Source organism: Orcinus orca, chromosome X, assembly GCF_937001465.1.
Source record: "Orcinus orca chromosome X, mOrcOrc1.1, whole genome shotgun sequence".
Lineage (NCBI taxonomy): Eukaryota > Metazoa > Chordata > Mammalia > Artiodactyla > Delphinidae > Orcinus > Orcinus orca.
Genome location: NC_064580.1, coordinates 106,842,185 through 106,868,063, shown reverse-complemented (window position 1 = coordinate 106,868,063; position 25,879 = coordinate 106,842,185). Strand labels below are relative to the sequence as shown.

The 25,879-nt window shown below is 41.1% G+C and overlaps 1 protein-coding gene across 6 annotated transcripts in view; it reads right to left on the bottom strand.

Moving 5' to 3' along the window:
- Positions 1-25,879, bottom strand: part of GRIA3 (glutamate ionotropic receptor AMPA type subunit 3) — a 291,139-nt gene that overhangs the window by 126,660 nt on the left and 138,600 nt on the right. For all 6 annotated transcript variants that reach the window (XR_007474784.1, XM_049704677.1, XM_049704679.1 and 3 more), the window contains one exon: positions 23,210-23,397. Coding sequence is in view for 5 of the 6 variants with exons in the window: in XM_049704677.1 (XP_049560634.1) it covers positions 23,210-23,397 (188 nt within the window). In the remaining variant the exon portion in view is untranslated. The remainder of the gene's footprint in view (positions 1-23,209; positions 23,398-25,879) is intronic.

The window sequence follows — 25,879 nt, the reverse complement described above, 5'->3', positions numbered from 1 at the left end:
TGACAGTAATCGCAACTGTTTATCATTTAAGCCTAACCAAAACTCGTTAAAGGAGCTTGCTTTGAAATCAGAATCTGTGTTCTGCCTTGTTAGATGAGCCAAGCAAATAATGGAGTCATGTCTCCCAGAATTGCATTGCTATCAAAGGGCTGTGCCTTTTGCTGAAAAGAGTTTGAGGTCATAATGAACAAATAAACAAACAAAAAACCCTGGTTCCACATTACCCTTCATCGCTGGGAAACACCCATCCATGGGAGCTGCAGAAGGCACAGATTGGCAAGGCTTTTGCAAAGGTTTAAGCCATAGGCTGAGCAGTCGTTTCTACAAGTCTCCCTGGGGAGTTTATGTGGTGCACCATGAGTAAAAGCCGCCAATATGCAGTGCACACAGGACTGGGAATTATTCTCCAAGTGATAAACGTCCGGACTTTTCTCCCCCTGGAAAATGTCAAGAAGCTATTTATTTAATTCAACAGGTATTTATTGACCACTTACTAGGTTCCAAACTGTTTTAGGTGCTGGGGATATGGCAGTGAACAAAACACAAAGCACCCTGCCCTCATGAAGCCTATATTCTAGTTTGGTTGTCTGGTGATCACTCCCTCCTGTGAATTCCTATATTGTTTCTACCTCTCATCCTTCCCTCAGACTACTAAGTATTTACCCAAACTAGGCATGTGTCCGGCCATCCCAGTAAGTCCTCGAGGGTAGGGCCCCAGTTTAAACTCATTAGTGTGTACATCATTCAACACGGTGCCCTGTAGGCAGGTGTTCAGTCAGTGTTTGTGGATGATGAGAAAGAAGACGACTCCAAATACAAGGAAAAAGGATGAGAATTTATATTAACTTCAAATGTTATCTTTCTGGTTTAGTATGTTTTCTTACCAGCCTCTTAACCTAAACACTAATTCCAGGCAGTTGGGTGGGAAGTGGGATGGGGGTGAGAAGGCAGGTGGCCTTTTCAGGGGAACCCATATGTAGATATCTATTTGGTCCCTGTATTGGCATAGTCTTGGGTGGTGTGGCACAAGGAAGATGGACATTGGAATCAGATCTGGGTTCGAATCTGTGTTTTTTCACTCACTACTTGTATGGCCACTATGTATTAGTCCCTCTCTCGGCACCTCAGTTTCTTCATTGTAAAATGATGGGATAGTTTAATTCCTAAGCAGAACCTTCTCGTTTCAGATATCAAGTTACTGTATTTCCTAGTGGAAAAAATTCTGTTTCTTGAGGATCAAAAGTCATGATGAAAGGTAGAGTCGTGTTCTGGTCAATATAGCCTATCTTCTTTTTTTTTTTTTTGCGGTACGCGGGCCTCTCACTGTTGTGGCCTCTCCCGTTGCGGAGCACAGGCTCCGGACGCGCAGGCTCAGCGGCCATGGCTCACGGGCCCAGCCGCTCCGCGGCATGTGGGATGTTCCTGGACCGGGGCACGAACCCGGCAGGCGGACTCTCAGCCACTGCGCCACGAGGGAAGCCCAGCTTATCTTCTTACTGGTATCAAGTTTCAACCATTCTGCTTTATGACGTCTGAGTTATTCTCAGTTTCCTAATTGGCACTGCTTATTAGCATTCACTCTGACAAGTGAGCTTGTCATACCTATGCAAATATAAATTTCCACCCCCTTCCACCAAACCAGGTGAACTATTGGCCCCTGAAGACCCAGTTCAACAAATCATCAGGAGAAAGCCTCCCTGGTCTCCGAGTCAGGCATGTTTCTTGTGCGTTCCCATTAGGATCTGTGTTCCCCTCTGTCATTGCCCTTAGACCTGATCATCTGTTTACTTCCTGCTTCCCTACTAACCCACGAGCTCCTTGAGGGCTGCAACAATGTCTTATTTGTTTTTCACTTTTTCTTTAAACTTATTACTAGCTCTTATCCAGGACAACAGACACAGACAGCATGGATAGGAATGTCTTACTTTCAAGGACAGCTTAAAACAGTCTCTTTACATTTCAGCAGTTCTACTGGAAAGGATTGTGCATAAGAGCCTTCTGTTTCCTTTTTTCATGCAGTTGAGAAGATAAAACCATTCACTTGTTTCTGCCACTTCAAATATTATTCTTATTTATGTAGATTCTATGAAGAGGACATTTGAGTAGCGGGTCCTTTCCAGTTTCCACAAAGAATCGAGTCTGTACTAGTCCTCTTTATGCAAAAAAAGTCTTTGTTAGATGTGTTGAGTTCTGCTGCAGTGAGATTGCAAACGAAACCATCCCCATCTTCCTCTGGAGTATGGTAAAGGGAAATTCATCTCCATCTGACAACTCTTCAGCTGAGCTCTCTGAGCAAAGCCAGTAATATGGAACTCATGAAAACAGTTTGAAGACTGAGCAGCTTTCTCTATATGTGGAGAAACCGTACCATTTTCTCTTGGCTCCTAAATCCTCCAGTACCTGGACCATTATTAACATTGCTCTTTTTCTTTAAAAATAGAGTTTGATGGTGAGATTATCATGCATGCATTCTTGACATGAGTTAAGAAAGTGAAGAGAATGAGTTGTAGGTTGCTGAGTGGTAGGGACCATAAAAGGAAGTGGCTAGGATTTCACGTGTATTGTTTTTTGGGGTGTTGAGGTCACTGCCTGTAATTCAGCAAGCAAGATGTTGTGGTGGAGGCTGCAGTGTACCGAATCACTGGGGAAGACTACTACTGGGAAGTTGTCTCGGGCAAAAAGTGCCCTCCTACTTAGTTTCAACATTTCATAATTGGTGTTTTAGCTTCAACAGGTTGGGTGTGAGAAGCAGCCCCTAACTCTTCTGGGGAGGAGAATGAACAACATTACCCCTCCCTAATGAAAGCAAATGCCTGAGGATTCAGGGATGGGTCTTCTGCTACCTGTTATCAACGGAACTAATGTAGGAGAGTTAATGGCTCTGTTGGGAGATGCGCTTTCCCGCCACTCCTTGCAACTCTCTCTGAGCAGCTGGTGGTGGTTGCCATGGACACCAAGTAGCAAATGGGCTAGGGTCAGAGTTTGAAGGATTGTGGCTGTGCTTGAGTGGGTGAGACTGAAATTAAGTTAATGTATGTACAAATAAGATGTGTTTCTTTCCGCTGTGCCTTTGAGAAAATGGCAACCAAGCGGTCTGTCAAGCAGCAATTGATTTGATATTGGCCAGGGAAGAGGGAGGAGAAGCAATTTATTGAGTAGGAGGTTCTCAAGTTAAGCACAGGCAGTAGTTTGAAATAGGTCAAGGGAAGTGAAAAGGGCTCTCAGAGCTGCTGAAGAGATAGTAATGATGGAAAGGCACTTAAGAATCGCCATTAAGAAGCTTTCTATAGTATCTTCTTAGACTGTCCATTGCTTCAGGGTCCCTGGATCCTCATTTCTTAATCTAAGACCGAGTATTACTGAGATTTCACTCCATTTGGTTCTGCGCTCTTATTTACCTCTGCAAGTATATATGTGTGTGTGTGTGTGTGTGTGTGTGTGTGTGTGTGTGTGTGTGTGTGTGTGTGTGTCTTTTAGATAGCATTGTTTCAAATCAGTTCACCCACTTTTCCCTTTTCTATGTCCCCATTCTTAAGATGGGTGGGCACACTTTCTGCCAATGCTGAGCTCTGAAAGAGACTGCACCTTTCCTGCCCCTGTCCTCAATAATGATCCAGTTATAGCTAGAGCCAAAATTTCCACTGTTGGGACAATGAAAAGCATGGAAACAATTTAAGTTAAAGCACAGAAGTTTGAATACAGCACTCTTGTTTATGACCAGTTAACCCCACTACGGTAGGACAGTCCTGTTTGGCCCACAAAACCATAATCAAAGCACTTGCCACCCTCTTGGTAGCACTCCCAAATCCAAACCTTTAAGAAGATCATAGAAAAGTAACAGCACACCGTCAAAGACAATATGAAGACTCCAGATATCTGGGGAGCATGTCCTAACCACCAAACTCTTCTCTTACTCCACCACGTCAGTCTCCCTCTCTTGAGACCCGCCTCAGATTACAGAAGGAGCTTAAATGCTCTGAGTTTTCAGGCTCTGTGACCACACGGTCCTTTCTTTGTTCATTTTCTCCTCCTTAAGAAATGAGGTGCAGTGACTCTAATTATAATGCTTGATATTTGTGGACTTGCCAGGGATTCTCTCCAGGGAATCTTCGAATACCTTAGAGAAATTGTCTGATTCATCTTAATGTCATTCTGGTAAGGCAGGGAAGGCTTTTTCTGTTTTATGGCTAGGATGACGAGAGGTGACTTGGCGGTTGCAAGGTCACCCAGGGATCTTGAGATAGAACTCAGCCGCCTTTCTGGTCTTTGGCCTATAGTGCTAGATGACTTCAGAAGATATTTGTCAATTGCTATTCTTTTTCAGAGTAGGGTGTTGGCTGTATGTGTACATCTGGAAGGCTGCTTGGTAGTTATATATATTTTTCAAAAGGTTGGACAGAGAACAGTGGTGTCTGACTACTAATCCCTTCCACTTTAGCTCTACCTCTAGTGACATGATGTTAATTACCACCAGTCTCCCCAAGCCCTGGCCCAGGCCCGTTGAATTGTGCCCCTCACTTGTCAATTTGTTATAACCTTTGGGCAGAGACAAGTCTGACCCTGTCAAATCTGGACAGAAAGAAAGTTGCTCCAACAAGGGTGGGATTGATTTGACTAAAAGATCCAGGTGGGTGGTTGGTAACAATGGCATCAAACTGATCGAGGGCTCTTTCCCACCCTCAGTCTCATCAGAGTTCAGACCTTGGCATGGATCCGTCAGTGGCCTTTGCCCTTCCGTGTTAGTGCAGTAAAGAACTCGAGTGTGCACATTTTGTTTTATTTTTTGTTACCACACTTATTTTGCATCGGCTTGGTGTCTCTCTGTAAGGGAGTCTAGAGGTCTCAATTATTTTAAAATATAAGCGTCCTGTGGCAATGTGAGCTTGAATGATAAGTAGCTTTTGTGTTGCTGTTGTAAACTGTGGTTCTTGCAGCCCTTATGAAACCGTTTGTTACAGCATCTGTTAGAATCTAGGACAAGACTCCTGTAATCAGGCAGCTGTGTGATGAACCTTCTAATTGCTATATTTTTGTTGCTCTTAATCTGGGAAATTTTCCTAATAAAGCTGGATGATGATTCTAAAAAAATCATTAATGTTTACAAGCCAGTAACTCTAACCCACAGGACCTTGTCAACCTCTCGGTGCCTGCAAAGGCTTAACTGGGACACTCACAGTGTCAGCCATATAAAGGAACAGGTGTCAGGGTGTTTTCCTCCCGTGCCAATTGAAAACATATTCATGGCCTGTGGAGGGGTAAAATAGTTATCTATGGTTAATGTTTCCTTTCTTTCTATTTTTTTTAAAGAATGGATCTGAGGTCCCACTTGATCTAAGTGATGAGATTAACTCAAATCAAAGGAGGGTATTTGTATTTTATTTTTCCATTTGAATTGGTTCATATTTTTATAACTTTAGAATAAGGTACCAGCCTTGGTCCTAAAATGTTGGTGTTAATGGGTGGGAGAGAAGGTCTTTTGACTTAATAAATCTTTACTGCAATCTACTCTACTTTTCTACGTGCACAGGGCATCCAAGCAAGATTTTCAGTCAGCAAAGAAACATTCAGTGATGGTCACTAGCCTGGAAATCTGAGAAAGCAGGAAAGCTGAGTCACACATTTTTAGATACTCATCATACTCTGCCTTCCAGAATTATTGCGTTGCCGTATCACCCCTACTACTGTAGCATGGAAAACCTGTCCTCTCCCCCTCCCACCATATCTAGCACTGGGTATGGTAAAATGGCTCAGGACTCAATCAGTAGTTCTTGAATTGAATTTCTTACCTTGTTTTTCACAGCACTGGGAATCATAGCCTGTTGGGATGGGAAGGGACCATCATATTCAACACATTTATTTTTACAGTTTAGGAAATGGAGGCACAGAGCGGTAGGGTGACTTTTCGAAGTCATACAGCTTGGGGCTAGCACCTAGGTCTCCTGCCTCAAGACTTCTGTACTCTGCTTTATAAAAATCCAGGATGTTTCCAGTCATCCCAAGGACTCTCGTGAGGTTCCCTAATGAAAATTTATTTGAATTTGCATTTATTTTTTAAAGTAAAACCTCCAAACCGCATAGGAAATAATCAAGCATATAATGAGGTATTACAGTTTTTAAAAATGGGAGAAGGGGAGGGAACTGTTGGTTGAACAGGAGCATTTCCTTTTTGAGACCAAAGTGTCTAGCATCTGAAATAAACAAGAGTCTTGCTGTTTCAAAGTAAGGATCTTGAATGAGTTTTTTCTCTTTATTTTCCCAGAGGGGATTTGCTTCTAAATATTCAGGAAGCCAGTCTAGTGTGAAGTATGACCAGAGAATCAGACCATCCTTTTTAATAAGCCAGAGATTAAAATCTCTAAATATAGAATACTGACATCTGCTACTAACTCTTAGGATAAATATCTTTGCATTTTCGGGAACAAGTTTATTTAAGGCTGCCAGTGAGTGTTAAAATCACCTAACATGTTGAAGGTTTTTACTGCAAGTACAGGGTCCTACTCACTTAGAGTCTGGAGAATGGTAGGCTGGACTTCAGAGAAACCACATCTGCAGTGAGCATCTTTAAGAAATCCAACCATAGGTTTTGCTTTTTTGGGGACACTGTTCTGCAATTTTGCGGTGCGTTTTTGCTTCAGAATGTTTATTAGGGTAGTCTGAGATATGTTAAGTAATAGGATTAAATCACCACGTCATTAGGGTAAGAAATAGAGACCACTGGACACTGTGATCGGTGAGGTAAGAAAAAGGGTCCCTGAAAGGGATGAATGAGGCAACCAATTGATAGAGAGAAGCCTGGAATGGCTGGAGGTGGGGAAGGAAATGGTACATCTAGTAACATACAGTAAGAGATGAAGGAAGGCCGGTGGGTATGCTTCGCTATGTATTCGTCTATGTCTGGAAGCATGCCCATTAGGAGACTGGGGAGCAGGGAAAGCAAAGAGGAATGGGATCTCTTTTTTTACATATGGGCCTGAACGTGTGCCTGGGAGAAGAAGATGGAGAGGCATAGGTCTTAGAAAGCCTTTGACCTCACATTTTATGATTTCATGATTAGTTTACTCATGTACAAAAATAAGCTGCAGGCGTTTCTGATTCCTTTTATTCTGCAGCATGTGTGTACCTAGACTTGATTATATTATTTTACATTTGGTGAGGTGTTGTTCTCTAACTTGATTCACCTTGCTAGGGGCTGTTACAAATTTTAAAAAGGGAAGAAAGAACGAGAAATTTTGTTTCTCCTAATAGTGCCCAGTATAGTACTCTGAATATAAGCCCTTGTGTGATGTTAATCTCAGAACAGTTGACTGGCCCTTGTCTGGGAAATTTTCCCTGTAAATTATAATACCTGTTCTAGAGGTCTGATACCTTTGCCTTCCTTCTTTTTCGTGAGTTGCCTCTTTCGTGATTATGCAGTGATTTCTTAGGTGGCTAGGCAATTTTATCCACTCCAAGAGGTCCTACTCTGTATGGCATCTTGTTTCTCTGTCATGCGGGTATGGCCTCAGATTGCCCTTTGAAATCCAGGTAAGTAACACCTGCCAAATCCCCTACCTGTGTTTGTCTTTTGAAGATTCTGAAAGACGTCTCCTTCAGTCCACCTGTAGACACAGGCTGGTAAATAAATGGCGTCCTGCTTTGGTTCAGGGGGTCTCCAGTGTAGCTGTACTGTCTCCTATCTAGTATGCAGCCCACCATATAATGTGACTATCGTGGAGCACACAGACCTAAGTGTGAAGTATAGAACCACTACTACGTGGTGGTGGAAAAGTGTTTAAGTCTCAGCTTCTAACCATGCCTCTGAAAGCAGGTCTCTAGAAGAACTTTGGAATGCTAAGTATAGAGAATCTTTCTTAGACAACCTCTAGTGTTGAAAAGGATCTGACCAGACATATGGTGGGTTGTGGCGATGGGCACAGAAAGGAGGAGGAGAAATCTGAGTAACTTACTTCTCTGTCGCTGCCCCTTCAGACCTCTAATTTATCCTAACCATGTCCCCTAACCATGTCCATCTTCTTTTTTTGACTTTGGGTAGGGTGAAAGGGAATATCTATGGAATAAAGCAAAAAATGCAAGAGCATCGGGAAGATTCTCTGGAGGAGCTTGTACCCACCCCTGAGAGAGAGAAGTAGGATAAAAATCTCCCGGTTCACTCGCTATCCCAGTTCTACCAGATACTTGATTAACTTTCCCCAGCATTTAAGCTAGTCAGAGATTCCATTACTGTGCAGAAGCACCCTCCTCAACCCTGCCTCACCAGGCAAACATCACGATAGGTGATTGGAAGAGCTACGTTCACACTGAATGAGACTATTCAGAAAAAACCTACTCTCCAGGAATAAATTGGACATTTTGACAGGGGCATTTATGTTCTTAGGCCATGAGAGAGACAGGAGCAGGCTCACCCCTAACATTTTGGGGGCCCACAGCAAGAGTACAAATGGAGGACTGCATACCACACACCTAAATGTTACAAAGTCCAAAAGCAAGATATGCCTTGGCCTGGTCTGTGTATCCACCTGTCAACCTAACTAAAGAGATAAACTGAGGTAAGCTCAAACTACGAGAAATTGAGTTTCTTTGGAAATAGTAGAGAAACTGCAGTTCAGGAAATACAAACTGTAGCAAGCTACAGAGGACTCTGTTGAGGGTTTGGGGTGGGCTGCATTTATGGGCAAGGAGAACAAAGAGGGGAGCACAAGAGGGGAACTTGTCCAACCAGAGCACAAGCAGTAAGTTCACTGGCTTGAGGACGGTAGGAGATCCTTGGCGGAAGCTCGTTGTCGGGAGATAAGGCTTGGAGGTCTGTAAATTAGGCACTTATGGGAAATCAGTCTCTCAGTTCTTGAGTTTCATTTTCCTGAGGACACACACATGAGATTCTCTAGCTCATATACCCTGTTGGGGCAGGGTAGGGCAGGGTGGGGTGGAAGCTGGGCCCAGGGCTCAGAACTCCTGGGTGGACACTGGATCTACCTGAAACCAGGATGGGGTGGACCTGTCAAGTTCTCCAAGAAGCCAAGGACAGTAAGTTCCCCAATCCCAACGGCTCACTTTTCTGACTTGGAGTTGCCGAGCAATTCTACGTGTCTGCCCAAACTCTCATTCAAGTAGTATACAGGGAGGGAGTGCAGTTATCTGGAAAAACGTATCTGCCAGACCCCTTCACTTAGAGGGATTTGGGGAGGCCAATTTTAAACAAAATTAGCCATTTTTCTCTGGTTTCCTGTGGCATGAGTTGTCATTTTCTCCTTCACTGCCCCTGCCCTTGACCCCATGTGCCTTTTTGCTCTGATCTGGGAGCCCAGTTTGGCTTATGTGTCCTTTTCCTTTCTCCCCATGATGTTCAACCAGCTACTAACCTTTCAAAAACTCTGAAGACCAAAAAGAAAAAAATGTCTTTGTGTTCCAGTGTTTATGATATCAGGGGCCCTCTGAAGCGTGGAGCTCGAGGCAGTAGTCCTTATCACCTGGGTTTAAGGGTGATACTGGGTGCTCAAGTCTAGTGGCCCAGAAAAGCTGAGCACCCGCCCCAAATACTTACCCTATGGGCATTTATGCTTTTCCAGAACCAGTCTTATTTTAGGCTTGCTTTTCCAGGAGTTAATGGAGGGAAGGGGAGTTGTAGCTTCCGGACTTTGCCAGTTACCTTCAAGTTATTCCCTAGTAAGGGAAGGAGGAAATGCGCAACCCCTAGGGCAGTTTTTGGTAAAATAATGAAGATTGTGGTTCTTTATCTGAGAATGAACGCGCGCGGATGGAAATTCTAGGTGTACGTACATATCACTCTGAGAAAGCACCCCTCTCAACTTACTCCTACTCCTGTGGGGCCCCTTGCAGTTAGATTGTTTTCGAGCCACAAGTGAATGAACCTGGGTGGGTTTAAGGGGCACATTTTCAATTCCGTGTGTTAATGGAATATGTCAAGCGGAGAAAACATCTGTGAAATTCTTGTTGTCTAACAATGCTTGTTGTAAACAGAGCAGCTGCTCCAGGTTTCATCAGGACGCTTATCTCTTATCACCTCTGGCTGAATCCATTCCGATTGAAAGCCTCTGTCAGATGCAGGGCTGAGGAGTCTAGTGATTAACAGCATTTGGAGCCGGCTTCCCTGGGTTCAAACTCTAGCTCCACCAATTATTAGCCGTATGACCTCTAAGTCTCAATTCCTCCATCTGTTAAATGGAGATAATATTCCCATCTGCCTTTTAGGGCTAATATGAGGATTAACTCACATGAGATATAGAAATGGGCCCGTATCCGCCCACATTGATTAAAATAGTATCTGGAACATTGTAAGCACTTAATACATACTTGTTATTAAAAATACCCAGTTGTCATATGTAGCTCAAGGCTGTAGTGTCTTTAATTATTTTAAGTGATGCTGAAAAATCTGGTTAATTCTCAGATAGTCCTTGGGCTTATCAATCAATGTGTCTTACCCATTATTACACTGGAGAAAAACCAGGTTGTCTAGCATGCTAAACATATTAGTGAGAACTCAGCATAGCTCAAGTCTTAGACTTTGTTCTCATGATAAGACCTTAGACTGAGCTGATATCTTGGAAGATCCATGAGGACACTGTTCTTGAACAGCAGTCCCTAAATAACTCATCTTCATAAGCACAAAAACCTACCACTCATGAGCAAATAGCTGTGGTTACCAGTTATTAAGTGCCTACTGGGTGCCAAGCACTGTGCCAGGTGCTCTCCCCATGCTACCTTGTTTGAGCCTCCCAATTCATGAGGATCCCATGAAGGGAAGGTAGTGGAATAGTCTTTTAAGATGAGAAAATTGAGCCTCAAAAAATTGTCACTTTCCTCAATGTCATGCAACAGGGAGGTGAGGGAGCTAGGATTTGAAGTCACGTCTGTTTGATTCCCAAGTTTATGTTTATTCAACCATACCACACAACGTTCCAAGAAGAGAAGATGATACCCTCAAACCGTCATATGGACTGGCAAGTCAGCTCAATGTTGCACAAGGATCATTGAGAGTAAGGGCTGAGACAGAGTGGGAGCAAAAAGGGGAGAGGAACTGGACAGTGCCAGTATGTGCTGAGTGGAGGGTGAAGCAAGGAGAGGACATAAGCCTCTAACGTTTTTATTTCACTTGACTGACGTCTAGCCATTGGCAACAGTGCTGTAAGTGACCAAAAGGGCTAGACATATTTTGGAGTGAGCAGTGTGTCCTTTGTGTTATAGCCTTATACTTTACAAGGGCCCTTTTAAACTGTTATCTTTAGAAACTTGACTTACTAACTTGGATGTTTCGTTTCTTAAAATGACTGTTTTTGAAGTGACAGTCAAGGTCCAATGAAAGGAACTTAAGAGATTGACCTGCTTCAGGATTCTGTCCTTAAGAAGCACTACTTTCCATGAGGAGGTGATTTTAGCTCGAAATATTTCTGGGGGAAATCAGACTTTCTATATTTTTTCTGCACAGCACATTGAAACATATTGGTTTGGACTCCATTAAGTTTGCATATGCTATAATTCAAGCAGGGGCTATGCTGAGATTTACCTTTGAATTATCTATGGAAAAAATAAAAACATGGTAAAGACCGAAGGGGGGGACTTCCCTGGTGGTCCAGCGGTTAAGACACTGCGCTTCCACTGCAGGCGCGGGGGTGAGGGTGGGGTGCACGGGTTCAATCCCTGGCCCTGGTGGGGGAACTAAGATCCCACATGCTGCATGGTGAGGCCAAAAAAAAAAAAAAAACAGGGAAAAGATATCCAATGAATAGGCAATTAGGAAATATTGTTACCTATTTAATAAAATAAGTCTTCTATAAGGATATTTACTTATCAACACAGAGGATTAACTTGGAATACTTGTATATTCCTGAAAACAATCTTAAAACTATTCTAGAACTGACTATTCTAATTCAGAATGGCCTCACATTCATATAGCCCTAGCTGGTGAGATTTTTTTTTTTAACATCCTTATTGGAGTATAATTGCTTTACAATGTTGTGTTAGTTTCTGCTGTATAACTAAGTGAATCAGCGATATGTATACATATATCCCCATATCCCCTCCCTCTTGCATCTCCCTCCCACCCTCCCTATCCCACCCCTCTAGGTGGTCACAAAGCACCGAGCTGATCTCCCTGTGCTATGCGGCTGCTTCCCACTAGCTATCTGTTTTACGTTTGGTAGTGTGTATATGTCCATGCCACTCTCATTTCGTCCCTAGCTGGTGAGCTTTTACTTTCCTCCAGTTTCCTCTCTCCTGTAATGAGTACTTTCTGATGCTGACACTCTCCCTAGTCTAGTTAAGCTTATTTGCTCTGGTACTGTCCTCAGGCCTGCAGAACGGTTGGTCAGTGCTCTCTTTATGATAACTCTTTATACTTGAGGATAGTAATTAAACTGCCTCTTGGGTCTCTTTCACCAGGCTAAACAATGCCAGCTCATTTAGCCTTTCCTCATAGGCCCTATTTTCTAATGCTTTTATCGTTTTTTGCTGAGCTTCTCAGGATCTTGTCCAATCGCTTCTCAATTGTTCTAAGATGTAACCTGATGAACGGGCCTAATCTAGGGTTTGGCATTGGCTAAATATTTAATAAATGACTTAAAATTAAGGAAGATGGTTTAGTGCAGGCGTAAGAGCACTGGACTAGGAGTCAGAAGACTTGAGTTTCGTCCTTGCTCTGCCACTTACTAGGATTGGGCAGAGAGCCACATTTGGACAAATCATCTAAATGTCTCTAAGCATCAATTTATCCATCAATTTATCATCTGTAAATTTAGGACAAACACATCTGCCCTGCCTGCCTCCCATAGTGAGGCTCAAATGAAATAATCTATGTGAAAACCCTTTGTTTAGCATCAAAGCACGATGTAAACACTATGTGTCAGGAAATTTTCTGAATGCTTTGCATATATTAACTCACTGAGGTACAGTTAACATTTCCATTTTACAACCAGGAAATGGAGGCTCAGAGAGTTAAGTAACTGGCTCTAGGTCACACAGCTAGTAAGTGACAGAATCCATGCAGATAAATATTAAACATCCAACAGAGACATTCATTTTATGGGGCCTGACCTTCAAAAGCAGTCCACAGGTAGACACACCACTGGGATGGGGGATCTATTCAGTCATGGGTAGATAACTCTATGAGAGGCAACTTTTTCAAAAGTGAATGTTTAGGTTGGTCATTGAAGAAGGGCAGCTGTCCACCAGTGGGGGGGCCTCATGAATACAACACAGTAATAGGAATGCTGTATCAGGTCAGGTCAATGGTTCATTCTTCCTAGGACACCTAAATCTTCCTATGGAAAGTGCTCTTAATTCTTGGATTCAAGATCTGCAGTTTCTAAATATTCTCTATGAGTTCTGACAACCCTTCATGGTTTCAACTGTCTCTAGCTCTGCCCTTTTGTGTGTTAATTCTTGCAGCTATAAGTTTGGAATACTTTCCTCATAGATTAACTGTTAAGGAGAAATATTAAAGACAGAATAGCACCTAATTGAATCTTTTTCCGGCTGCGGTCTGAAGAGTTGAAAGAGATTTTAAAAAAAAAGAGCTTTGGAAAGAAACATTGGAATAATTTTGATTTACCTCATAAATGTTTGAACATTCATAGCGAAAATTAGAACTTAAATCATGAAATGGGGAGGTTATGCTATATAGTAGTATATTGAAAACCTGCTTATATTTGAAAAATTGTACCATATTGAGGTCTTTGCATTAACACCATTAGATATAGAATACAATATGAATTTACTTTATGCCAAAATCTCATCTATAGGGAATAGGGTTGTAGTGGTGTAACAGGTTCTTCTACCTCAAATAGTTGCACGAAGTATCATTTTATGGGAGACTATAGAAGTTGCCTTCCATGAAAATAAACTCAAAGTTGAAAATACCTTTGGAGGATGGGAGCATTTTGGGGGAGGACTTGATACTATTTGAGTTATAAATGTTATCTTTCTAACTAGAATCTGTATAGTGAATTACGATGTTTGTCAAGAATGGTTGGGAACCAATAAGAAAAAGTGGGTATCTCTGTATCTTAGTAGTCAATTTATTAAAAAAAAAGTTTACTCTAAAGAAATATTATGTTGAATTTGTTGCTTTTAATAATTCATTTAGTGAGAAATCTATTTTTATATAAAGAAATAAATTTTGGCAAATTCATGATATCAGAACAAGCTTGAGCACAGAGCTACCATCTTAAACCTTTGAGAAAATGTGTACTTTAATAATCACATCATGTGGCGGTAGGCACCATTTTGCCTCTTGATGGAAGCACAGCAAAATCACAGTAGAACTTACTGAAATGTGCTCGTTCAATAATCGTCCATCTAGCCATTCATCCACCCATCCATCTTTCCATCCAACACGGTGTGCCAGGTACCCTACTGGACACTGAATATACAGTAGTGAACAAGACAAACATGATTCCTACCTCACAGTACTTAATGGCCTAGTAGAAATTCCTTAAATGGTGAAGAAAGCAATCATGAGTAGATAGTTTTATGACAGTTTTTTGAAAGAGGGGAAAGAATAAGTGAAAGTAACTCTCTAGCCATAATTGAATGTTGTTAAAACTTTTCTTTGAACAATGTTCCCTGAAAAATTGTATAGAAAGTATTATGAGAGATGCTGTGAATGTGCATACGGAAGAAAGGAAGATAGTGAGACATTAAAAGAGAGGACAGGGAGTTAGCTTCAAGATGGTGGAAGAGTAAGACGTGGAGATCAACTTCCTCCCCACAAATACATCAGAAATACATCTACATGTGGAACATCTCCTACAGAACACCTACTGAAAGCTGGCAGAAGACCTCAGACTTCCCAAAAGGCAAGAAACTCCCCACGTACCTGGGAAGAGGAGATTAAGAGCGCTGCTTAAAGGAGCTCCAGAGACGGGCGCGAGCCGCGACTATCAGCGCGGACCCCAGAGACTGGCATGAGACGCTAAGGCTGCTGCTGCCGCCACCAAGAAGCCTGTGTGCGAGCACAGGTCACTCTCCACAACCGCCCTCCCGGCAGCCTGTGCAGCCCGCCACTGCCAGGGTCCCGTGATCCAGGGACAACTTCCCCGGGAGAACGCACGGTGCGCCTCAGGCTGGTGCAACGTCACGCCGGCCTCTGCCGCCGCAGGCTCACCCCGCACTCCGTGCCCCTCCCTCCCCCCGGCCTGAGTGAGCCAGAGCCCCCGAATCAGCGGCTCCTTTAACCCCGTCCTGTCTGAGCGAAGAACAGACGCCCTCCGGCGACCTACGCGCAGAGGCGGGGCCAAATCCAAAGCTGAGCCCCTGGGAGCTGTGAGAACAAAGAAGAGAAAGGGAAATCTCTCCCAGCAGCCTCAGAAGCAGCGGATTAAAGCTCCACAATGAACTTGATGCACCCTGCATCTGTGGAATACATGAATAGGCAACAAATCATCCCAAATTGCGGAGGGGGACTTTGGGAGCAAAGATATATAGATTCTCCCCCCTTTTTTCTCTTTTTGTGAGTGTGTATGTGTATACTTCTCTGAGAGATTTTGTCTGTATAGCTTTGCTTTTACCTTTTGTCCTAGGGTTCTGTCTGTCCGTTTTTTGTTTTTTTTTGGTTTTTTGTTTGGTATAGTTTTTAGCACTTGTTATCATTGGTGGATTTGATTTTTGGTTTGGTTGCTCTCTTCTTTCTTTTTCTTATTACTTAAATTTTTTTAATAATTATTTTTTATTTTAATAACTTTATTTTATTTTACTTTATTTTATCTTCCTCTTTCTTTCTTTCTTTCCTTCTTTTTTTTCTCCCTTTTATTCTGAGCCATGTGGAGGACAGGCTCTTGCTGCTCCAGCCAGGTGTCAGTGCTGTGCCTCTGAAGTGGGAGAGCCAAGTTCAGGACACTGGTCCACAAGAGACCTCCCAGTTCCACATAATATCAAACAGTGAAAGTCTCCCAGAGATCTCCATCTCAACGCAAACACCCAGCTTCACTCAAGGACCAGCAAGCTACAGTGCTGGACACCCTATGCCAAACAAATAGCAAGACAGGAACACAACCCCATCCATTAGCAGAGACGCTGCCTAAAATCATAATAAGGTCACAGACACCCCAAAACACACCACCAGACGTGGACCTGCCCAGCAGAAAGACAAGATCCAGCCTCATCCACCAGAACACAGGCATTAGTCCCCTCTACCAGGAAGCCTACACAACCCACTGAACCAACCGTAGCCACTGGGGACAGACACCAAAAACAATGGGAACAACGAACCTTCAGCCTGCGAAAAGGAGACCCCAAACACAGTAAGATAAGCAAAATGAGAAGACAGAAAAACACACAGCAGATGAAGGAGCAAGATAAAAACCCACCAGACCTAACAAATGAAGAGGAAATAGGCAGTCTACCTGAAAAAGAATTCAGAGTAATGATAGTAAAGATGATCCCAAATCTTGGAAATAGGATGGAGAAAATACAAGAAACGTTCAACAAGGACCTAGAAGAACTAAAGAGCAAACAAACAGTGATGAACAACACAATAAATGAAATTAAAAATTCTCCAGAAGGGACCAGTAGTAGAATTACTGAGGCAGAAGAATAGATAAGTGACCTGGAAGATAAAAGAGTGGAAATAACTACTGCAGAGCAGAATAAAGAAAAAAGAATGAAAAGAATTGAGGACATTCTCAGAGACCTCTGGGACAACATTAAATGCACAAACATTCGAATTATAGGGGTCCCAGAAGAAAAAGGGAAAAAGAAACGGTCTGAGAAAATATTTGAAGAGATTATAGTTGAAAACTTCCCGAATGTGGGAAAGGAAATAGTCAAGTCCAGGAAGCACAGAGAGTCCCATACAGGATAAATCCAAGGAGAAACACACCAAGACACATATTAATCAAACTATCAAAAATTAAATACAAAGAAAAAAATATTAAAAGCAGCAAGGGAAAAACAACAAATAACACACAAGGGAATCCCCATAAGGTTAACAGCTGACCTTTCAGCAGAAACTCTGCAAGCCAGAAGGGAGTGGCAGGACATATTTAAAGTGATGAAGGAGAAAAACCTACAACCAAGATTACTCTACCCAGCAAGGATCTCGTTCAGATTCAATGGAGAAATTAAAAACTTTACAGACAAGCAAAAGCTAAGAGAATTCAGCACCACTAAACCAGCTTTACAACAAATGCCAAAGGAACTTCTCTAGGCAGGAAAAACAAGAGAAGGAAAAGACCTACAATAACAAATGCAAAACAATTAAGAAAATGGTAATAGGAACATACATATTGATAATTACCTTAAATGTAAATGGACTAAAAGCTCCAACCAAAAGACATAGACTGGCTGAATGGATACAAAAACAAGACCGGTATATATGCTATCTACAAGAAACCCACTTCAGACCTAGGGACACATACAGACTGAAAGTGAGGGGGATGGAAAAAGATATTCCATGCAAATGGAAATCAAAAGAAAGCTGGAGTAGCAATTCTCATATCAGACAAAATAGACTTTAAAATAAAGACTATTACAAGAGACAAAGAAGGACATACATAATGATCAAGGGATGGATCCAAGAAGAAGATATAACAATTGTAAATATTTATGCACCCAACATAGGAGCACCTCAATACATAAGGCAAATGCTAACAGCCATAAAAGGGGAAATCGACGGTAACACAATCATAGTAGGGGACTTTAACACCCCACTTTCACCAATGGACAGATCATCCAAAATGAAAATAAGTAAGGAAACACAAGCTTTAAATGATACATTAAACGAGATGGACTTAATTGATATTTATAGGACATTCCATCCAAAAACAACAGAATAATCATTCTTCTCAAGTGCTCATGGAACATTCTCCAGGATAGATCATATCTTGGGTCACAAATCAAGCCTTGGTAAATTTAAGAAAATTGAAATCATATCAAGTATCTTTTCCGACCACAACGCTATGAGACTAGATATCAATTTCAGGAAAAAATCTGTAAAAAATACAAATACATGGAGGCTAAACAATACACTACTTAATAACGAAGAGATTACTGAGGAAATCAAAGAGAAAATCAAAAATTACCTCGAAACAAATGACAATGAAAACACGATGACCCAAAACCTATGGGATGCAGCAAAAGCAGTTCTAAGAGGGAAGTTTATAGCAATACACTCCTACCTCAAGAAACAAGAAACATCTCAAATAAATGACCTAACCTTACACCTAAAGCAATTAGAGAAAGAAGAACAAAACACCCCAAAGTTAGCAGAAAGAAAGAAATCATAAAGATCAGATCAGAAATAAATGAAAAAGAAATGAGGAAACAATAGCAAACATCAGTAAAACTAAAAGCTGGTTCTTTGAGAAGATAAAGAAAATTGATAAACCAGTAGCCAGACTCATCAAGAATAAAAGGGAGAAGACTCAAATCAAGAATTAGAAATGAAAAAGGAGAAGTAACAACTGACAGTGCAGAAATACAAAGGATCATGCGAGATTACTACAAGCAACTATATGCCAATAAAATGGACAACCTGGAAGAAATGGACAAATTCTTAGAAAAGCACAACCTTCCAAGACTGAACCAGGAAGAAATAGAAACTATAAACAGACCAATCACAAGCACTGAAATTGAAACTGTGATTAAATATCTTCCAACAAACAAAACCCCAGGACCAGGTGGCTTCACAGGCGAATTCTGTCAAACATTTAGAGAAGAGCTAACACCTATCCTTCTCAAACTCTTCCGAAATATAGCACAGGGAGGAACACTCCCAAACTCATTCTATAAGGCCTCCATCACCCTGATACCAAAACCAGACAAAGATATCACAAAGAAAGAAAATTACAGGCCAAGATCTCTGATGAACATAGATGAAAAATCCTCAACAAAATACTAGCAAACAGAATCCAACAGCACATTAAAAGGATCATACACCATGATTAAGTGGGGTTTATTCCAGAAGTGCAAGGATTCTTCAGTGTACACAAATCAATCAACGTGATACACCATATTAACAGATTGAAGGAGAAAAACCATATGATCATCTCAATAGATGCAGAGAAAGCTTTCGAGAAAATTCAACACCCATTTATGATAAAAACCCTGCAGAAAGTAGGCATAGAGGGAAATTTCCTCAACATAATAAAGGCCATCTATGACAAACCCACAGCCAACATCGTCCTCAATGGTGAAAAACTGAAAGCATTTCCACTAAGATCAGGAACAGGACAAGGTTGCCCACTCCCACCACTCTTATTCAACATAGTTTTGGAAGTTTAAGCCACAGCAGTCAGAGAAGAAAAAGAAATAAAAGGAATCCAAATTGGAAAAGAAGTAAAGCTCTCACTGTTTGCAGATGACATGATACTATACGTAGAGAATCCTAAAGATGCTACCAGAAAACTCCTAGAGCTAATCAATGAATTTGGTAAAGTAGCAGGATACAAAATTAATGCACAGAAATCTCTTGCATTCCTGTATACTAATGATGAAAAATCTGAAAGTGAAATTAAGAAAACACTCCCATTTACCGTTGCAACAAAAAGAATAAACTATCTAGGAATAAACCTACCTAAGGAGACAAAAGACCTGTATGCAGAAAATTATAAGACACTGGTGAAAGAAATTAAAGATGATGCAAACAGATGGAGAGATATACCATGTTCTTGGATTGGAAGAATCAACATCATGAAAATGACTCTACTACCCAAAGCAATCTACAGATTCAATGCAATCCCTATCAAACTACCACTGGCATTTTTCACAGAACTAGAGCAAAAAATTTCACAATTTGTATGGAAATACAAAAGACCCAGAATAGCCAAAGCAATCTTAATAAAGAAAAACAGAGCTGGAGGCTCCCTGACTTCAGACTATACTACAAAGCTACAGTAATCAAGACAGTATGGTACTGGCACAAAAACAGAAATAGAGATCAATGGAACAGGATAGAAAGGCCAGAGATAAACCCACACATATAAGGTCACCTTATCTTTGATAAAGGAAGCAAGAATATACAGTGGAGAAAAGACAGCCTCTTCAATAAGTGGTGCTGGGAAAACTGGATACCTACGTGTAAAAGAATGACAGTAGACACTCCCTAACACCGTACACAAAAATAAACTCAAAATGAATTAAAGTCCTAAATGTATGGCCAGACACTATAAAACTCTTAGAGGAAAACGTAGGCAGAACACTCTGTGATATAAATCACAGCCAGATCCTTTTTGACACACCTCCTAGAGAAATGGAAATAAAAACAAAAATGAACAAACGAGACCTAATGAAACTTAAAAGCTTTTCACAGAAAAGGAAACCATAAACAAGATGAAAAGATAACCCTCAGAATGGGAGAAAATATTTTCAAACAAAACAACTGACAAAGGATTAATCTCCAAAATTTACAAGCAGCTCATGCAGCTCAATATCAAAAAAACAAACAAGCCAATCCAAAAATGGGCAGAAGACCTAAATAGACATTTATGTGAAGAAGATGTACAGGTTGCCAACAAACACATGAAAGGATGCTCAACATCACTAATCATTAGAGAAATGCAAATCAAAACTACAATGAGGTATCACCTCACATCAGTCAGAATGGCCATCATCAAAAAACCTACAAACAATAAGTGCTGGGTGTGGAGAAAAGGGAACCCTCTTGCACTGTTGGTGGGAATGTAAATTGATACAGCCACTATGGAGAACAGTATGGACGTTCCTTAAAAAACTAAAAACAGAGCTACCATACGACCCAGCAATCCCACTACTGGGCATATACCCTGAGAAAACCATACTTCAAAAAGAGTCATGTACCACAATGTTCATTTCAGCTCTATTTACAGTAGCCAGGGCATGAAAGCAACCTAAGTGTCCATCGACAGATGAATGGATAAAGAAGATGTGGCACATATATACAATGGAATATTACTCAGCCATAAAAAGTAACGAAACTGAGTTATTTGTAATGAGGTAGATGGACCTAGAGTCTGTCATACAGAGTGAAGTAAGTCAGAAAGAGAAAAATAAATACCGTATGCCAACACATATATATGGAATCTAAAAACAAAAAGGTCATGAAGAACCTAGGGGCAAGAAAGGAATAAAGACACAGACCTACTAGATAATAGACTTGAGGATATGGGGAGGGGGAAGGGTAAGCTGGGACAAAGCGAGAGAGTGGAATGGACATATGTACACTGTCAAACGTAAAATAGATAGCTAGTGGGAAGCAGCCGCATAGCACAGGGAGATCAGCTTGGTGCTTTGTGACCACCTAGAGGGGTGGGATAGGGAGTGTGGGAAGGAGGGAGACACAAGAGGGAAGAGATATGGGGACATATGTATATGTATAACTGATTCACTTTGTTATAAAGCAGAAACTAACACACCATTGTAAAGCAATTATACTCCAATAAAGATGTTTTTTTTAAAAAAAAAGAGAGGATGGGGTTTTCGAATAATGTTAGTTTAGTTTTCCTGAAAATATTTAGTAATAATGATTTTTTTTCTATAGCATTTTATGCTTCTCAAAGCAATTATACCAATCATGTGAGGAAGAGCAAATTTTATTTCCCATTATGTAGATGACACAACTGAGGCATAGATATTTTAAGTTCTCAAGATCCCACATCTATATCGAATTCACAGCTCTACCCACTGCTTTTTCTACTACGTCATGCTGAAAAATTCCAGACTCCAGTATAAGGTCCTATAAAACCCCAAAGAGTTATCAGACTGTACACTATTCAAGAAGCCTAAGTCAGTAGCACAAAAGAAGGAAAACAAAGTATGACAAGGAGGATGTTCCTCTGCTTTAGGCTATTAAGTAGGTCACCCAGTAAGAGGCTATTTTGGTTTAAAATTTTAGAGGGCATGTAGTACATACACCAGCATCACTGACCTGATTCTTCACTTTCAAGATCTAAGAAAATCAGACAGTTTTTTTTTCTTTTGGAAGGGAGGGGTGTATCATTGGGGGAGCTTAAGAGAATGTTAGTTGGGAAATTTGATTTAGCCAGGCTAGTGCTCTAGATTTTTTGTGAGGTTGATTCACTAGAGATGGGGACAGCTTTGTATCTCTGTGATGCAGAGTCAGTGCTTCCCTCCTTCCTTCCTTCCTTTCTTCCTTCCTTCCTTCCTTCCTTCCTTCCTTCCTTCCCTCCCTCCCTCCTTCCTTCCTTCCTTCCTTCCTTCCTTCCTCCCTTCCTTCCTCATTCTTCTTCTCTCTCATCCCCTCCCTTCACTTTTCTTACTGCTGTTTTTTTTTCTTTGTATTCTTTTCTTGTGGGGGCATATCTGACAAATTGTTAATATTTAATTTGCTATAAAACAGCTCTCCCAAGCAATGGCTGCTCACTATAATTTCAATCTCTGAAGCTGTTTTGGCTCCTAGGTACACTGGGATCGAATTAGAATGGAAATGTTTCCCTTACAGTTTTGTTTATGGCAGCATAGGCACTTTGTTATTAACTGGCAAACTGAGACTTCTAAGGAAAATAATAAACTTTCACCACATTTCTATTTGACTCTTTACTCCAAACAGAATATCCATCTGGCTTAGGGTAAAACAACTCTTCTTATATGTTTCAGTCTTAAATTTAAATATCCAAGATTAATAATGAATATATTTTGATCCATTGAATTGTATTTTTCCCCAGTCTGGTGCTTTTTCACTTTTTTTCACATTTTAAAAACCATAAACATTTTTTTCTCATATGCCATCTTACTTTAAAAATGGTCTGCAATTATATATATACATATTCCCATTCATTCTCTCTTGCTCTCTCTTTCAAACCAGAGCGATATTCTTCCAAACTACCCACAAATTCAAACCTAGTGAATACTGCTCTGATACTTTGCAACTAGGCCCCTGAAACAAAAACCCTACCCTTCTGCCCTGCCTAATCCCTTGTCTGTTCCTTGCTGGGAGGGAGGTGTCGAAAGGAAGGGGTTTAGTTTGAAATAGACAGCTATCTATGAAACAGAGGTGTGAAAGGGTGTGTTTATCTGATAAGTAGCATTAAATTGCAGAGACTACCAGATTAATCATGGTATGCAATTTTCAACAGCTTAGATTTTCTTTTATTTCTCTCTCTCCTTTTCTGCAGCCACTGGGGAGGAAAAAAGGATTAGAGAGACTATCAAAACTGTTGGCAAGTTTAGTCTGTTGGCTACTTAATTTATTAGCAGATATGGGAACTGCCTCAGGTTGATGATTTAACAGGTTGGCTGGGCGTGGAATAAATCTCAAACGTACCTGTTCCAAAATTGTGTTAATCCTTTCAACTTCGCAGTCAATCAAGTATCGCTTTTCCTGCCTCCTGTCCATTTCTTCAATGATGCGCCTGAATTCTTGGACGTCCTTTATGTTTCCCACAGACCTTGCTGTCACTTGCCAGTTGTTTTGCACTGCTGCTTCCATAATCGCTTGGAGGATGGAAAATCCTGAACGAAGGGAAGACAGCTACATTGATTATTTTTTCTTTTAAAAATCTTTCCATAGGTATTAAAGGTTCTACTGAGTTTTTATGCGCAGTCTACTGGGTCCCCTTGGACCTTATCCACTGTGGACAGCAGGCTTACTCATAACCTCAGCCTTATTAACTTCCAGACAGTTGGCATCTCTATCCTGATTGAAAGGAAAGAAGGTTCTTCAACTTGTGGGCACCGGGCTAGGTGTTTATCAAGCCTGTACTTAAGCAATCACAACTGAATTATAGTACCTAATTGTTTTCATTGACAGGCATTGTCAAAATATTTATGGAATGAATGCCAGTAGCTTCTTTCTTATTTCTGGCCACAGTCTGTCCTATTGCGGTTGAAGCTCATTTCTTTCATCTTCACAACAACAATATTCAGAATTAGAAATAGCTTTAGTAGAGATAGAAGCTGATTATTATATGACTTATCGTTACATGGATATGACTATCCAACAAGGTAAATTATATCTCCCAGGCAACATAACTCTCAGAAAACCTGACAAGAACAGTCTATAACAAAGGTGTCATACTGTTTCTTTGTTCACAGTATTATGAAAAAGTTCAATCATATTAAGTCTTCCTAAGTTCTTCCCCTTTCTCAATTCATTTGATTAGAGATTCTTGGTTCCTTTTTCGTTAATTTATATCAGACAGCTATTAACTACTAACACTCTGGATCTGTGCTGCATGGGAAAGAGAAAAGATCTGATGCTTGAGTTTTGGGTAACCTTTTTGGAGTCAGGGTTTGAGAAGTTGGAAAGAACAGTATATCTGTATGAACCACAAAAGAGCACAAGGATTTCATATGTACTGGTCTTTTAGTGTATTCATGTCTCTAATACTACATCATGTCTGTATTTTTGCTTCTGGTATGAATTCATAATCCGAGTATAGTTTCATCAGGTATAGACATCATTTTATTGGGATATGGTCAAAAGCAGCTCCTTTTGCCCCATTAAATTTAAATTGTTTTTCCATTTGTATTTAGGTAATGACTAATGGGAGTGGGTAATGCGGATGCTTTCCAAGACCAAAATGATCTGTGGCCTAATAATTTGACTACTGGAGGAGTAGCGAATGGAGGATGATTGTGCTGCCCTCTGAACACTTTGCAGACTGTGCCACCTCAGGCTCACCCTGTACTTTAAGCAGATTATGGTTGGGAATCTTCTTCACTGCACCATAGAAAATGGTATTGACATTTGGAGAACACGCTTCGAGGAGATGGCAGCAGTGACTCAGCCAGTCATTACGACTCCTCTGTGTGCTGGGTGTATGCAGGAAGAAGATCACAAATGAGACCCAAGCACTTGGTAATTTCCAAATGAGCAATTTCAGCATAGGAGCTCAAAATTACAGATCAGAGTAAATTACCATTGCTTTAAATGTTAATTCTTACTCTTTTCAAACCAACCACACATATTTATTTCTCAGATTTACATTTTTGTGTGGGTTTTCAAGGTGCTATCTGCTTCAGTGGGAGTTGAAGGCACATGGTGTGCCAAAGCATGAGATTAAGAAATAAACATAGGAAGGAAAAGATTAAAGTATTTGAAAATCTTTCTTCAGAAATGTGCAATGAGGCCTCATTATTTTGAATCCCAGTAATTAAGAATTTATGAAAATTCAGCAAGGACTAGGTTGAATTTTACTTCTATTTATGAAGAAAGCATTGGCTGAATAACACTGGTAATGAAATCACACAGGGCATCTTTGCTATATTTAAACTAAACTTTAAAAAATACCCTTTAGGAGGACCTTCAAGATGGCGGAGGAGTAAGACTTGGAGATCACCTTCCTCCTCACAAATACATCAAAAATACATCTACATGTGGAACAACTCCTACAGAAAATCGACAGAACGCTGGCAGAAGACATCAGACTTCCCAAAAGCCATGTGGCTGACAGGGTCTTGATACTCTGGCCAGGTGTCAGGCCTGAGCCTCTGAGGTGGGAGAGCTGAATTCAGGATATAGGAACACCAGAGACATCCTGGCCCCACGTAATATCAATTGGCTAGAGCTCTCCCAGAGATCTCCGACTCAACGCTAAGACCCAGTCCACTCAACGACCAGCAAGCTCCAGTGCTGGGCACCGTAGGCCAAACAACTAGCAAGACAGGAACACAACCCCACCCATTAGCAGAGAGGCTGCCTAAAATCATAATAAGGTCACAGACACCACTAAACAAACCACACGATGTGGTCCTGCCCACCAGAAAGACAAGATCCAGCCTCATCCACCAGAACACAGGCACTAGTCCCCTCCACCAGGAAGCCTACACAACCCACTAAACCAACCTTACCCACTGGGGGCAGACAGCAAAAACAATGGGAACTACAAACCTGCAGCCTGCAAAAAGGAGACCCCAAACACAGTAAGATAAGCAAAATGAGAAGACACAGAAACACACAGTAGATGAAGAAGCAAGGTAAAAACCCACCAGA